At 32.3% G+C, this 14,604-nt stretch overlaps 2 protein-coding genes across 3 annotated transcripts; one reads left to right on the top strand and one right to left on the bottom strand.

Moving 5' to 3' along the window:
- Positions 1-1,683: 1,683 nt before the first annotated feature.
- Positions 1,684-4,310, bottom strand: LOC145316079 (uncharacterized). The gene is made up of 2 exons (XM_080156373.1): positions 2,645-4,310; positions 1,684-2,190 (listed from the first exon to the last, which is right to left on the bottom strand). The coding sequence occupies exons 1-2, from the start codon at positions 4,265-4,267 to the stop codon at positions 2,116-2,118; spliced, it is 1,698 nt and encodes a 565-aa protein (XP_080012499.1). The 5' UTR covers positions 4,268-4,310; the 3' UTR covers positions 1,684-2,115.
- A 1,734-nt stretch (positions 4,311-6,044) lies between these two features.
- LOC145316078 (clarin-3) lies at positions 6,045-14,556 on the top strand. 2 transcript variants are annotated; one of them, XM_080156371.1, is made up of 6 exons: positions 6,045-7,265; positions 9,761-9,903; positions 10,211-10,322; positions 11,750-11,888; positions 12,349-12,522; positions 14,366-14,556. In XM_080156371.1, exons 1-5 carry the CDS (start codon positions 7,024-7,026, stop codon positions 12,403-12,405), a joined length of 693 nt encoding a protein of 230 aa, XP_080012497.1. In that variant the 5' UTR covers positions 6,045-7,023; the 3' UTR covers positions 12,406-12,522; positions 14,366-14,556. The 2 variants fall into 2 exon arrangements, with proteins under 2 accessions (XP_080012497.1, XP_080012496.1); XM_080156370.1 differs by having other exon boundaries at positions 6,805-7,265; positions 11,750-11,897.
- The last annotated feature ends 48 nt before the right edge of the window (positions 14,557-14,604 follow it).

Here is a 14,604-nt window from a genome sequence, read left to right as displayed (position 1 = left end):
TCAGGGTATATACCTATTGGTCCTGTGGTGTTATAAAGAATTATAAAATGTTACAAAAAATACAGAAAATATCTAAAAAAAAATGTAAAGAATATTTTTAAAATTCTCCCCTGAACCTTCAGAAAAAAAGCCCCTAGAGGCTAGGGGCGAAGCCACTAGTGTCTTTTAAAGTAACTTTCTGTAACAGAAACTTGAGATTCAAGAAAAGTTGGCTGAGTATTACTACCCTGGTACAATAGAAAATTAATACTTAAAATTCTCCAGAATAAAATAAGCCATAAGTTATAGTAAATCTACAAATGTTTCTAAACTGTAGAAAAGGTTAAGAAAAGAAAATAGAAGTACTGTAAGCGATTTAGTGCACTTCTTTAATGTTTAGTCTTAAAGAATTACTTGCAAATATTTATGTTTATAAAATACAATAATAAAGATAAATATTATTGAATGCACAAAAACACGGCAATTTGACAACCAGACCATGAAGATACAACATTTTTTATCATGGCCAGGGTTGCAGGGAGTGGACAAGGGAAAAGATAATTGTCCTATGATGTAGTATTCTACCCGCGTTTGAAATATTAGGAAAAGATTTGAGAGAATAATTTGTTTGCTTTGTGTTTGTAGGAACATCTGATTTAGAAGGAGAAGGGTTTTTGTTAAGGGTCGATAAAATGATAAAAACAAGAACCATGTTGTTTTTAAGCAGCAGCGCTGAAACAACAAATCACATGCTACATGACCTTTCATAAAAAAAATACAATCAGGGCTTGGCAGTCTCAGCCTGATGGCTTAAATAAGGCACTCAATATGCTTCAGCCTGAGCTGCAACCACCCGCAGTTGCAGCCAAAAAAATTTCAATTTAGCTTTGCTCAGCACAGCCAACCTAAGCAACAATCAGCCGCAGCTCAATTCATATTAAGCCTAGAAACCAGGGATCGGAAGCCTCACGTAAGCCGCGTGTAAGCCTCAGTGAAATCGTGATTTTATCACAATAAAATTCAGCTGGATGTATAAAACGGCTCTTTAGCAGACAATCCTTCTTTCTGAAATTTTTTTCTGCTCACAAGCAGGTTTAAAACTGAGGCTTATGCGCGGCTTACGTGAGGCTTCCGATCACTGCTAGAAACCATAATCCTTAGTCAGTCTAAGCCACTTTTAGCCGCATGCACTATTAGCCACGTTGCTTTTAGAAACCGGACTACTAGCTGTGAGGAAGCTTCAGCCTGAGCCGCAACAAACCGCGTGGCTTCGAGGATGCGGACGCTGAGTAACTGTCAGGAAGAATAAGCCGCAATTAGCCTAAGCCATCAGCACTCAGAGCCATACGCAGACAATCCTCAAAATTAAACTTTTGCCGCAGCCACTTCAAGTCAAACTCAGACAAAGCATATTTGAATTTAGCAACAACTACATGGCTATTAGCGTGGCGGCCGGGCCGACTACTTCGTAAAATTTCCATGTAAGGTTTGGCATAGCGTTATTTGTAGTAAGGTATTTTGTTAGCCTAAAGGTTAGCCGCGGACGATAATACCTTAATTTTAGAGTAGTTACATTTATTTTTTTTTAAATAATTGAAGTAATTCTGAACACCCACGGGATGCTCTGCTGTATTTCTTTTCCTTCGCAAATAATTTCAATAGTCAAACAATAGAAAAATAAATCAAGTAATAAAAAGCATTAAATTAAACAAATTTAGATATTTATTACATTTAATAAAAAAAATAGATAAATTACATAAAATTTGTACAATTAATTATTAATTAAGTATTAAAAAGCTGATTAAAAGATAAAAAAAATTTAAAATCTGAAAAAAATATATAAACTAACACGATTACTTATATCAGAATTTTATAAGCAGTCCAATAAGGCTTCGTAACCGATTAATATCCGCTGGATTAGAAACGGTTCTGCCCCATAAGGAAAAATCATGTATAGTTCCGTGTTATAGACAATGTTCACGAGTAATAAAACAATAGTTATAGAATTAAAACTAATTTGTCGACCCGAGATTTGTCTCTTAGGACCAAAAAAACAAAAATAATACTAAAAAATTTTCATGTTACTATCCGGAGAAATGCTGGACATTTATACATTATATGTATAATCAAAAATTTTCAAGCAGGTACAAGGACTTCATATTCGTCTACTGTGAAACTGTAATCTCCAAGCAAACTCTCAGGACTTGCATTCTAAACAAAAAAAAATGGTACAATATTATTAAATAAAAGTAAGATGAAGTTTGCCTGTCTGCGTGTACAGAAGACTAACCGCTGAATTGATGTGGTTCTCCTTTAGAATGTAGCTTCTCATAGACCCAAGGAAGGTTTCAAACTATTTTTGGGAAGGTTACAATCACCCTCCTTAAAGACACTGACCCTTGAAAAATACGAAAAAAAAAGATTTCTTATTGCTTTTTCTTTTTAAAATTAAAATTGCGGGGTCTACTCCCCCTTCCCTCCCTAGCCGTTTGTATTAAAAATGTATCAAAGCAAAGATGACACTCTCCAAAATGTGCTAATATTATTGTAACAGCTTAAATCCATAAATATTCATACGATTCTTTCAAAAAATAGCAAGTTTTATTATTTTAATGATTGTAGAGAGCTGAATTTAGAGTAGCTAACATAACATTTCATAACTGACCTGTCCATCATAGCTGTGTGGTAGGTTGGAGTAGCTGTCACACGACTGGTCACATCGGTCGCAAATAAACAGATCGGCACCCGCACCAAACACAGGACCGCAGTCGGGGTGGTGCGAAACCGCAAACAGCTTTTTCTTTATATCAAACTTGGTCGGCGACCCACCCGGGTTGTACAGTGAAAACAGAAAGGATTTCTCTGACGGTACATACTTGCCTTTGCCTTGAGGTTTTGACCAGGGGATGTCTGTGTAACCGCCTCCGACATTTCCCGTATCGGCCCTGATCAGCACTATTGATGGAGCCGCTCCGTCGCAGATCCTGTGAAAGGCCTGGGCAGAAAAGCCATGACTGGAGCCGCGGAATAATACAGACCATTGCTGGCTGGATGCCCCCACCCAGGTACGCAGGATATGGCTATAGTCTGCTTCTCCTTTGCTGGCCAGAGCTGTTAATATACTTGAGCCTTGGAAAAATGATTCAGAACCTGAACGTGTATTATTTGGGGGCATCACAGACCGAACAGTCATCTCTGCACGCGGATCTAATCTGCTATTAATGTCTTCAGATACTCTATTCTTGTTGTGGTCTTCATTGCCACGAGTTGATCTAAAGTCTTGACGCGGCAATGCGCGCGCACACTCAACACCTGATGCGCTTCCAGCAGCATTTAAAAATTCGTTTCTTGCTCTCTCAAAACTTGACAGCTCTTTTGATTTTGTTGATACCGTTGGTGTGGACGTTGATGAAATTGTTGACGAAATAGCCGTTGAATGTTTAAACCTTTCTCTGGTGAGCTGGAAGGGAACAACTCCTGTTGGTTCAACCTCTTCCGTAAATACAGACGAGTCAATGCTGATAAATTGTATGTGCTGTACCACCCCGTCCAGAGTGGCTCTCATGTGGTTCCTCTGCTCCTCCGTCCATTGGTTCGGGTACAGAGTATCAGAGAGGCCAATATGATGTCGGGCCCACCCTAAACAGATCCTCCAGATTTCATTTTCTTCAATGTCCAAAACTCGACGTTGCAGGAGTAAAATAACAGATTCTTTGGTCAGGTCTCCGGTTAATTTTCGTTGCTTCAGTGACGCAATATTGTCTCTGAAATAGTTAAAAATTGACAGCGCAGGTTCTCTATGAAAGCCTGCTAAGTCAGTATTGACCTCTTGGGTGTTTGCAGCTGTATAATGGTTAATCATATTGCATACAGTTGCCAAACTAAGGTTATTTCTAACATAATTAATAATCAGGTACTCCAAAGTATCAGTGCCATAGCTTCTGGATACCTTTAGTAATGAAAACATATTTTCTAAAGTGACTAGGACTCGACCCGAGTACAGGTAATGTTTAAACGTGCGAAACACATCCGTTGGCTGTTCCGGAAACTTTAATATTTTTGAAATTCTGCTGCCAGTTGATGTTTGTGCGTTGGAGGCGAGAATATCTGCAAAATTTCTGCATCTTGCATCAAAAATTAATTTGTGACATTCGTGCAGAGTTTCTTCTCTGCCTGTGTATATGATAAGGTCGCAGGTTCGAGTCTCTGCTTCCAGGTTGGCAAGGTCGTTGCTGAGACTGTTGAGATCGTCCATGTTGAATTCCAGGCTCTCGGGGGCAAATTTCATTTTACTGAGTTACAACTCTATAAGGAAAATGAAGTGAGAACATAATTTTAAGTTAAATTTTAAATAATATAAATTATTAATATTGTATTTTTTTGCATATAGTTTTTATTTAGTATCCTATGATTTACGTACTCATATGCTTGATTTGTGCGGGCTCATTAGGATTTAGGAAACCACTGAATAGGATGGAGAATAAAAACATTAAAGAAGCTTTGAAATGGTCTTCGTCATGATTAGGAAAATTTTTAAATATCCCATAATAGTTTTTGAGAACACAATTTCTTAACTTTAAAAAAACTTATCTTAACTTTTTATTTTATTTAAAATGAAAATTAGATATCTAAATGTAAGTTAAAAAACAAAACCCTTCCCCCCCCCCCCCCATGCCAATTATTCAAACAAAACTTTAATTAAAAAATATCGTTCTCTCTCCCTTGAATTTTGGGTTGATTGATTCCACTCACTAATATAATTCTTCTGGATTTCCAAATTAAATTCAATATCAAAATTGTGAATTTGTGTGTTTGAGATGGTTGGTAGATTGATGTTTGTGTGTGTGTGTGTGAGTTTTTCCTTCTTATGTTAGTTTGTTTTGTGACTGAAGAAAAGATTTAGTGAATGTCCAAGTATGTGTCCAAACTTTTAATCTACTAGTAAAACCCATTTCCAGTCTTGTTCTTGTTTCTCACAGAGCACTATCCATCTATCCATCTTTTTCCTCTTCCAACAAAGTTGAAGATTTTTCTTCTTTGAAAAGAATCACAAAGTTGTAATTGGATCAGATTTATTTAACATAATAACAGAATTATATCTTTCAGATATATATAATATCTTATCAAATATATAATTATAGTTTTATATATGTATATATATATGCTGCACTGTAATAAAGTATTGTCACTTTAAAAATTGTTCAACAAATTATTTTATTATTAACCGTCTGTCAATGAATTATAAATAATTATAAAACTGTAAAACTTCAAGGATTTTTACAGCATCATGCTCTCTAATATATCAACTCTCACATACAGCCAAGATGTTTTAAATTATATATAACTATGGTATATATATGAATTATATACCATGATTTAGCTAATTTATCATCTGTTGTCTGATTTGTAGATGTAGAGCCATGATTGTATTATTATACTAGCATCAACACTGTATATTTACAACCAGAGAAATCACCCCCCCCCCCCCCCCTCCTCCTCCCTTAAATCCTTCACCAAATAATATATATCATTGGTTCATAAAGATTTCAGATTAACGGATAGACATACCTAATCCGCTCTTTTCTGGATCCTTATTGGCTAGAATATATACTGGCCTGTTTGTGATTGGTTGATTGCAGTGGTTTCTGCTATTTAAGATTGTTGTAAAGCGCGCTTACGCGCAGAGTATATGAATCAAAGGTGGTTTCTTAGGAAAATAAATGTTCCCTTAAAACAGGCAAACTCTAATAACGTAAAGTAGTTTTAAAATATTGTTTTGAAATTTGAGTATATTTCTGATTTTCACTACTAAGTGATAAAATCTTTTCATGTTGAAGGAAATTCTATACATTTAAATTTTTTTGCTGTATTTAAATTATCACCGAAAATTAATCCCTATTTTAACCATCCATCTTTCTTTCTTTCTCTCTTCCTTTCTCTTTCCCCCTTTTAATACTAAGGCTACGAAACCAACAGATTTTCCCCTTCCTTCCGCCCCCTTTCCAATCTTGACCGATCCTACAAATTTTCCCCTTCCTTCTTTACTAAATTTGTTTCAAGACAATAGTGTATTTAGAGTGTGTGTATGTGTGTGCAAGAAGTATAAGACAGGTAGGAAACGCGCGCAACACACACGCCCACGCCAGGCGCAGCGCACAGGACAATTATCAATCTTCTTATGCGCACAAGGGTTGGTTTTGTGCCGGGGGGATGGGGATGGGGAGGGAAAGGGGTTATAAGGAACTGTGAGAGTAAAAGTGAATGTTTAAGCAACTACACAGAAACAGACTCATTTAGAAATAGCAAAGCAGTCTAATGATATAAACCAAAATATGACAAATCATGATAAAAGCTTTACATATAGTTAACCCGGATAGTAAATGAATATCAACAATGATTGACTTTAGACACCGCTAGTTAGGCAAGGGCACTGGTTTGATTGACAACCCGAATGGTTTGCCACTTAATTTTTCCCCCCATAGGATTAGAACCCTGTAAAGTAAGGATATAAGTATCTGGTTGTAGTTTAAGTATAGTAGAAAAATCAATGGGTTTACTTATCTGGTTTTTTTTAAAGGAGTTTTGGAGGAGGATATTATAATTTTTTTTAAATTTAAGTTTGTTCAAATAGAACTCCCTTAAACTTAATGACCTTTTTTATAAATTTAAAGTAGCCATATTTAAAATTTTACATACTTCAAAAATTGGCTACAATGTATAAACATCTTTACTGGGGAAAGAAAGTATGAAATGGGGAAATAGCTTAAAGAAATATTTTTCTCCCTCCCCTCCTCCCTCTCCCTTAAATCTCGTAAAACCACCTGTGGTAGCGAAAAATCCAGGTAGCGGGGTGAAGTTTCTGTCAGACAACAAACATACACACCAACACTCTAATACTACATGCTGCACTTTACATATGATGATTTATTTCTTGTTAAGTGTTAACAAATGATGCTTTATCAGTAATTAATTATGACTTAGACAAAAATAAGTGAGAAAATAATAGTTCTAGACATATAGTTGTGATTATAATAAAGACACATAATGAATTTTAAGAAACGATCTCTTATATTTGTGACCTTCTTCATGAGCTGTCTGGCCATAGCCCTGCTGGGCGCTGCCCTGGGCACAGAGCACTGGCTGGAGGCCACCTGCAGGAGGATGGGCGACTTCAGTGACAAGTCTAATGGGACAGTCAACTTTGGGCTGTTCCGCGGCTCCAGACATTTGAATTCTGGTCTGGGTGACCGTCATTACACCATGAATATGCTTCAAATTTTGTTCAGGTTTCTTTTTATAAATTTTTTAAGTTACGTGAGTTTAAATCAAACAGTAATGAGGATAATCCATTTTTATTTCCCGGGTACCTATCTTAATAACATTCTTACTAACAATAAAATAATTTATTGCTGGTTTTATGACAAAATTGTTTTCATTATCAACATTTCAAAAATTATTCATAAGATAAAAGATACTTACATAAACAAAATATGGAAAAAGTCGTTCTAATATTTTGCAAACAAAAATTTCGCAGAATAAAAAATGGCAAGAATATGTTTTGAAGTTTCAAGATAAGATCAATATTTTTTTATGTCAATAAATCACATAATATGACACATTTCAATTAACTTCAGGTTTTTTTGTTATTAAACTTTAAATTAACGAATAAAAAGGGAAAATACAGTCATTTACACCAATTAAATTTCATGCAGCGACAAACCGACGTACATAATGACATACTAGTTATATAAAAGCTACACTACTAAAACTTATCTTACCTAATAATTCATTTATTAAATTATTCTATTTATCTCGATTGTAAATAATTTAAAAGTCCTCTGTGTACAAGAATCTAAATAAAAAGGGAGTGAAATGTAACAAGGATGGCAACATACATACATAGCGAATTTCATTACCAGAAATTTAACACGTCTACCCCTGATAACAAACGAGAAAATACATATTATTTATTTCATTTCCATTATCCTTACAGTGTTTTTGACAGGCGGACAGACCGAATAAATTATGAAGTAATAGCTCAATAGCAAGCAAAATATTTGCAATAAAACCTAATCGTCTATCTCAAATAGCAGACAATTTTTTATTTAAAATTATAGAGTAGCTTTACTGGTATATAGGGTGGTTGGTTGATAGAAAATGTAAAACTGAAACCTTAACAAAAGGCCACTTTAGAATAAAAAGAATTGAACAACAAAGGCAAGTTGAAGCATACACACGTGTGTTTACTGTTTATACTTCAAACCATTGCATATTTTATATTATAAAGTAACAGGATGTTTTTATGTCTGTAAATATGTTTATAAAATCTTGTAAAAAGATAGACTTATCAATTTACAATTTTCAGGGAAGTTTTTTGTCCAGGGTAGGTTTTAGGCTATTATAACCCCATCAAACCCATAAGTTTTATACAATTCATTGTTTATTTTATCACGGATCTTTTGGGATTAAACAATTGACAATGAATTGATGTACTTGCACCCCAATAATAATATACAATATTTTCCCTTCTATGTATATATTAGAATTATTGGTAGAAAATTTTGAACATTGATATTTTGTACCACCCAATAAATAACTAATCAAAGAAAGTTTTTAAGCTAACGAATAAGAAAGTGTCTTAGTAAACTTTGGTGACCAGTCCCATGTCTCCCGAACTCACTGTATTCAAAAATTATTTTGTGCTCTTTGAAAAAAAAACTACCTACCTTAATTTTGTAATTTGATAACAAAATTTACTCAAAACATGGAGGATAGCGGTTTGCGAGATCTTAAGGCTCTGACAGACAGACATATTTTATATTGCTCTTTCAAATTAGAATACTTTTAAAATTTTAAAGGTTAACCATCACAAAATAATTTTATAACTATATTTATTACAACAGAAGAAATCCAGGGAGGGAGAGGACTGTGGCAGTTAAATAAATTAAAATACCTCTCTTTACCTTAAGATTTATTACCAACCCAAGGCATAAAATACACCTACAAATTGGAAGAGAGAAAATTAATCACTATATTTCCTATCCCTTTCTCCCTGTCAAAACCACATATTTTTCTCAGTTAAATTAAACAATAAAATATTGCATCACACGTTCTTTAACAGCTACGAGGGATAAAGCAGCCAAAGAAAAACTTTTCGCTTACTTTTTGAAAACAATAATTTAATTTCTTTAAATTTTATTTTATTAACCATTTTTGGAATATTTTTCAATATTCTCAATATTGGAGAAAGCTCTTATACTCTACTTAACCTCTAGTAAAAAATCTGCTAGTTTTTGATCATTTATAAACATTTATGCTTTATTAATCAAGAAATCAATATAACATAAGAGCCTTATTTAGAATCATATTAATATTTCTTCAGTAGGTATATCCTTGTCCATCATCAAAATTGTAAAACATTGTAAAAAGGACAAATTAAATTTATTTGGTCCTTTTATTTATTTGAAGTATAGCTAATAAGGAAATTACAAGATAATTTAAATTGCTTCCTTCATAAATTTTAGAACACAATTTAAGTCAATTGTATCTAAAAGAAGAAATACTGTTTAAAGTGAAGAGGATAGGGATTTTCAATGACTTTAAAACGTTTGGGGGGGGGGGGGAGGGGGGGGGGCGTATTGATTTCATCCTACTCACAAGGACCTGAAAAAAAGCATAGTATGATATCAAAAATCAACCTACTGAAATTAGCAAAAGTTTTGCAACGCCTAATATTATGAAAATTAAATTAATTAACTCTAACAATAAAATTTATTTTTAGAGACAGAAATTTTATGATTTATAATCTGTACATCGCGACCATTGCCCTGTTATGTTCTGGTATCCTGTTTGGGGTACTCTCAGCTCTTCTGGCCATCATCAATACTGCATACAATCCTTCAGAGGCCATCTGCCATATTCCAGGTATTAACTGCAAGTTGTTGGACTAAAACAAAGCTTCTTATATGGCTAATATTGTTAGCGCAGGCATTCAACATATTTTTTTTTATTCGCGCATTTTTGTGCGCTGTGTCATATTTGCCCATTATTAAGTCCTAGTTATTCTAGATAACTAGTCTTGCTTAGACAGGGTATAACTTTTTGCGAACAAAACCTGAACGTTATCTTTTAAATTAATTTCCATTTAATAATTTAGGTATGTTAACACCTATCTGAACACTTAAGTATAACTAACTTTTTAAAACCTTCTCATACAAATATTAATATTAAGGTTTATACCTGACCAACGGCCTCGGTGGATTATCGGCTCTGGCGGCATTCATCACCTGGATGGTTCAGTTCTACCTGAGGCTCACACACAACGCCCTGATCAGGGAGGACAGGTAATATTCCTTTGTTTTGAAAGTATTAAGTTGAATTTAGGCTATAAAAAAACTTTCACCGCCTTTAAAAAATATTTTTTCTCTAACTCAATTATGAATTTCTTTTGTAAAGAAGGTGTATCAACTTTTTCACTTTTTATTTAAGATAGCTAGCCGGTTCTTTTAGTAAGTAGTAGATGTAAAATTTTTCATAGAATTCAGATATGCAATCGGTTTTTTTGTAGACCTCTTATTTTTTAAGTAATTTAAGTTTTTTTAAAAAAAATTAAGTTGATTTTAAGGTACTAAAATGCAACAAAAAAAAGAAAGAAATTGGCCTTTATGAACAAAAATAGTAAGATCTTTAATTTGACACCTTACTTTTTCAATTCTGTCAAGTAATTATTGAAAAAAAACGATTTTGTTTAAACCCACGAGAATAAAAACTTTGAACTAAATTTTATCATTACCAAGGCATAAGAAATAGGCATTATATATACTGTTAGAATGAGAAAAATATTACAAATCCATTCTAAGCAAAATTGAAATAAAAAGTTTACAATATAGTTTATAAACTACAATAAAAGGAATTATATGAAAATATTATATTATATTATACAGGCAACCACCTTATTTTTTGAATTGAGAATAGAAATGGGAAGGGGGTAAAGAGGGGGTAACTAGGGGATGACGAAAGTGTTGCCTGTACAACAAAATACAATAGGCCATTTTTTCATTTTGTATTTTTTTTTACTTTTTTTCAATTTTGCTTACAATGGATTCGTAATATTTTTCTGATTCTAAAGGTATATATGAACCCATATTTTTTTTACCTGTGAAATGATAAAATAAAGTTCAAAGTTTTTATTCTCGTGGGTTTAAACAAAATCAATTTTTTCAATAATTACCTGACAAAATTCAAAAAGTAAGGTTTCAAATTAAAGATCTTACTATTTTTGTTCATAAAGGCCATTTTTTCCCTTTTTTTTGTTGCGTTTTAGTACCTTAAAATCGACTTAATTTTTTTAAAAAAACTTAAAATACTTAAAAAATAAGAGGTCTACAAAAAAAACTGATTGCATATCTGAATTATATGAAAAATTTTACATCTACTACTTACTAAAAGAACCGGCTAGCTATCTTAGATAAAAAGTGAAAAAGTTGATACACCTTCTTTAGAAATAAAATATCCTAAAACCATACTAGGCCCAAAGTAAAGTTTTTCTATAAAGCAGATCTCAATAAATTCAGTAGTTCATGACATCTTATGTTTTAGACCAAAAAAAACCTTACCACTTTACAAAATAGCATAACCGCTAAACTCAGTTGTATTACAGTTCCTCAAGAACGGCAAGCGTTAAGAGAAATTTTCATTTATAGCTTTTAACGTTTTATTTTCGGCAAATAGAAAAAAACCAAGTAAATTAACACATTATTTTATTTGATAGAGAAAAGGGTAAGTGGAACAGTGAGGGTATGGCCATCTATGGATACTCATTCTGGTTGACCGTTCTAGCCACTGTAGCCTTCATCATCAATATTCTAATCATCCTTTTCACCACAAGAAACCCCAGAGAAATGAAAAAGGTAACAAAAGTATGTTCAAACTTTTTTTTATTAATTACAACTACATTTAAGTAATGATGATATTTATTTCGAATTAGTATATCTATTTAGTTTGTAGGTATTCTTTATTTTGGCTGTTTTCGCATATTGAAAATAAACCAAAAACAGACTTTTGAACTTTAAAAAATTTACACTTATTTTAGGTTAGGTTAGGTTAAAAATGCCAATGGAAATTGAGCTCCAACCAAGTGCGAGAAAAATCTTTTTTTAGTTTAGGTTAGGTTAAGTAAGGGTTAGAGGAGCCCATATTGGTGGTACTTCGTAGGGCTAGGGCCCCGCAGTGCTCAAGCTGTAGATCTATAAATTGTGTTTATTTCAAAGAGTAAAGGGAGCAGGGGGAGAGTTCGGTAGTCCATTTATAGATATGAATAAAATCGCTCCGACTTTTAATGATAAAACCTAAAATAGCCTTTATTTGTAGAAACAAGAGATGATGCGGCTATCTGGAAAGCAAGCTGGTGACACTATGCTCTACTAAGTCTGGAGACACTGTGCTCTACTAAGTCTGGAGACACTATTCTCTACTAAAGCTGGAGACACTATGCTAAAGTCTACAAACAATATTTGGCGCGTTTTTTATCAACTAAATTTAATTGTTAAACTGTTTTTAAAGTATTTTTGAATGAGGGGTCAAAAATATACTTTCCCACATTTAGAACAAGACTGCAGGGCCCAAATTTTAATTAGGCCCCCAAGTTAGTTTTTTTTGGGATTTTAAAAATTATTTTTTATAGTAGATTGGGTAATTTTTACAACAGCGGAAGCATTTTTAATTTTAATTGCTTTTTTTATTCCTTTCTTTTCATTTGTACACTCTACTATGCCCTTGATGGGGTATAACAAATAAAAAATATTTATGAAAGTAAAATACATTGGTTTAAGAATATCGTTCAGCTATATAATCTGCATTTTTGTTAACAAAACAACCTGGACGGGTAAACAAAAGGAATTTTGGACAATTTCTTCATTTAATAATTTTATCGACTTTTCCCTTTAAAAAAATTTAGGGGTTTAAAAAATACGAGAATTTTTGTTACACGTATCCGCACCATTTTATATGGTTTCTGGATAAATACCTTTGTACATTTTTCCCCCCAATTTATTCTATTTTCCTTTTCGTAAAAATATAGAGAAAAAATTGGTAGAGTAAAAATGGAAACAATTAATTCATATGGTCTTATGATTAGTCATATTATTATAACTATAATTGGCCAATAAACTTTTTTTCATTATGTTAATTTTCTCTATTGAATTCATTTTTTCAGAAAAAATATTATTTGCATTTAACAGAGTACATTGTTTTTGTATGCTATGCATATAAAGTGAATTATTAAAATTCTTCCATAAGCAACAATTTAACCACAAAATAAATAATCGATCGGCTGGGGTAAAAATTACCCAATCCACTATAAAAAATGATTTTTAAAATCCCCAAAAAAACTAACTTGGGGGCCTAATTTAAATTTAGGCCCTGCAGTCTTATTCTAAATGTGGCAAAGTATATTTTTGACCCCCCCCATTCAAAAATACTTTAAAAACAGTTTACAATGTTAAATATTTTGATTATGTCCTAAATTTAAATTAGGCCCCCAAGTTAGTTTTTTTTGGGATTTTAAAAATTATTTTTTATAGTAGATTGGGTAATTTTTACAACAGCGGAAGCATTTATAATTTTAATTGCTTTTTTTATTCCTTTCTTTTCATTTGTACACTCTACTATGCCCTTGATGGGGTATAACAAATAAAAAATATTTATGAAAGTAAAATACATTGGTTTAAGAATATCGTTCAGCTATATAATCTGCATTTTTGTTAACAAAACAACCTGGACGGGTAAACAAAAGGAATTTTGGACAATTTCTTCATTGAATAATTTTATCGTCTTTTCCCTTTAAAAAAATTTAGGGGTTTAAAAAATACGAGAATTTTTGTTACACGTATCCGCACCATTTTATATGGTTTCTGGATAAATACCTTTGTACATTTTTCCCCCCAATTTATTCTATTTTCCTTTTCGTAAAAATATAGAGAAAAAATTGGTAGAGTAAAAATGGAAACAATTAATTCATATGGTCTTATGATTAGTCATATTATTATAACTATAATTGGCCAATAAACTTTTTTTCATTATGTTAATTTTCTCTATTGAATTCATTTTTTCAGAAAAAATATTATTTGCATTTAACAGAGTACATTGTTTTTGTATGCTATGCATATAAAGTGAATTATTAAAATTCTTCCATAAGCAACAATTTAACCACAAAATAAATAATCGATCGGCTGGGGTAAAAATTACCCAATCCACTATAAAAAATGATTTTTAAAATCCCCAAAAAAACTAACTTGGGGGCCTAATTTAAATTTAGGCCCTGCAGTCTTATTCTAAATGTGGCAAAGTATATTTTTGACCCCCCCATTCAAAAATACTTTAAAAACAGTTTAAAATGTTAAATATTTTGATTATGTCAAAAATGATTTTTTGAAATCTAAATGACTTCTAAGAAAATGAAATCAAACATTATGTGAAATGAATTTTAAAATCATGTTTAAAACATCAGCTATTTAATTTTGTATTGTATTGTATTTTGTAAATATATAATTGTTAATAAAACCAGTAGTTTTAAAAGCAGAGTGTGTTTTTTAAAGCTTTTTAAAGTTTTTTTTCTTGGTTATGTAT

This window comes from Acartia tonsa, chromosome 4 (genome assembly GCF_053477335.1).
Source record: "Acartia tonsa isolate MP-2025a chromosome 4, ASM5347733v1, whole genome shotgun sequence".
Taxonomy (NCBI): Eukaryota; Metazoa; Arthropoda; class Copepoda; order Calanoida; family Acartiidae; genus Acartia; species Acartia tonsa.
This window is presented reverse-complemented; position numbering and strand designations above follow the sequence as displayed.

Coding starts and splice junctions, on each gene's coding strand:
- LOC145316078 (XM_080156370.1), top strand. CDS start 7,024: ATGAATTTTAAGAAACGATCTCTTATATTTGTGACCTTCTTCATGAGC. Junction 9,904..10,210: donor GGCCATCTGCCATATTCCAG/GTATTAACTGCA, acceptor ATTAATATTAAG/GTTTATACCTGACCAACGGC. Junction 10,323..11,749: donor GCCCTGATCAGGGAGGACAG/GTAATATTCCTT, acceptor TTTATTTGATAG/AGAAAAGGGTAAGTGGAACA.
- LOC145316079 (XM_080156373.1), bottom strand. CDS start 4,267: ATGAAATTTGCCCCCGAGAGCCTGGAATTCAACATGGACGATCTCAAC. Junction 2,191..2,644: donor CACACAGCTATGATGGACAG/GTCAGTTATGAA, acceptor TTTTTTGTTTAG/AATGCAAGTCCTGAGAGTTT.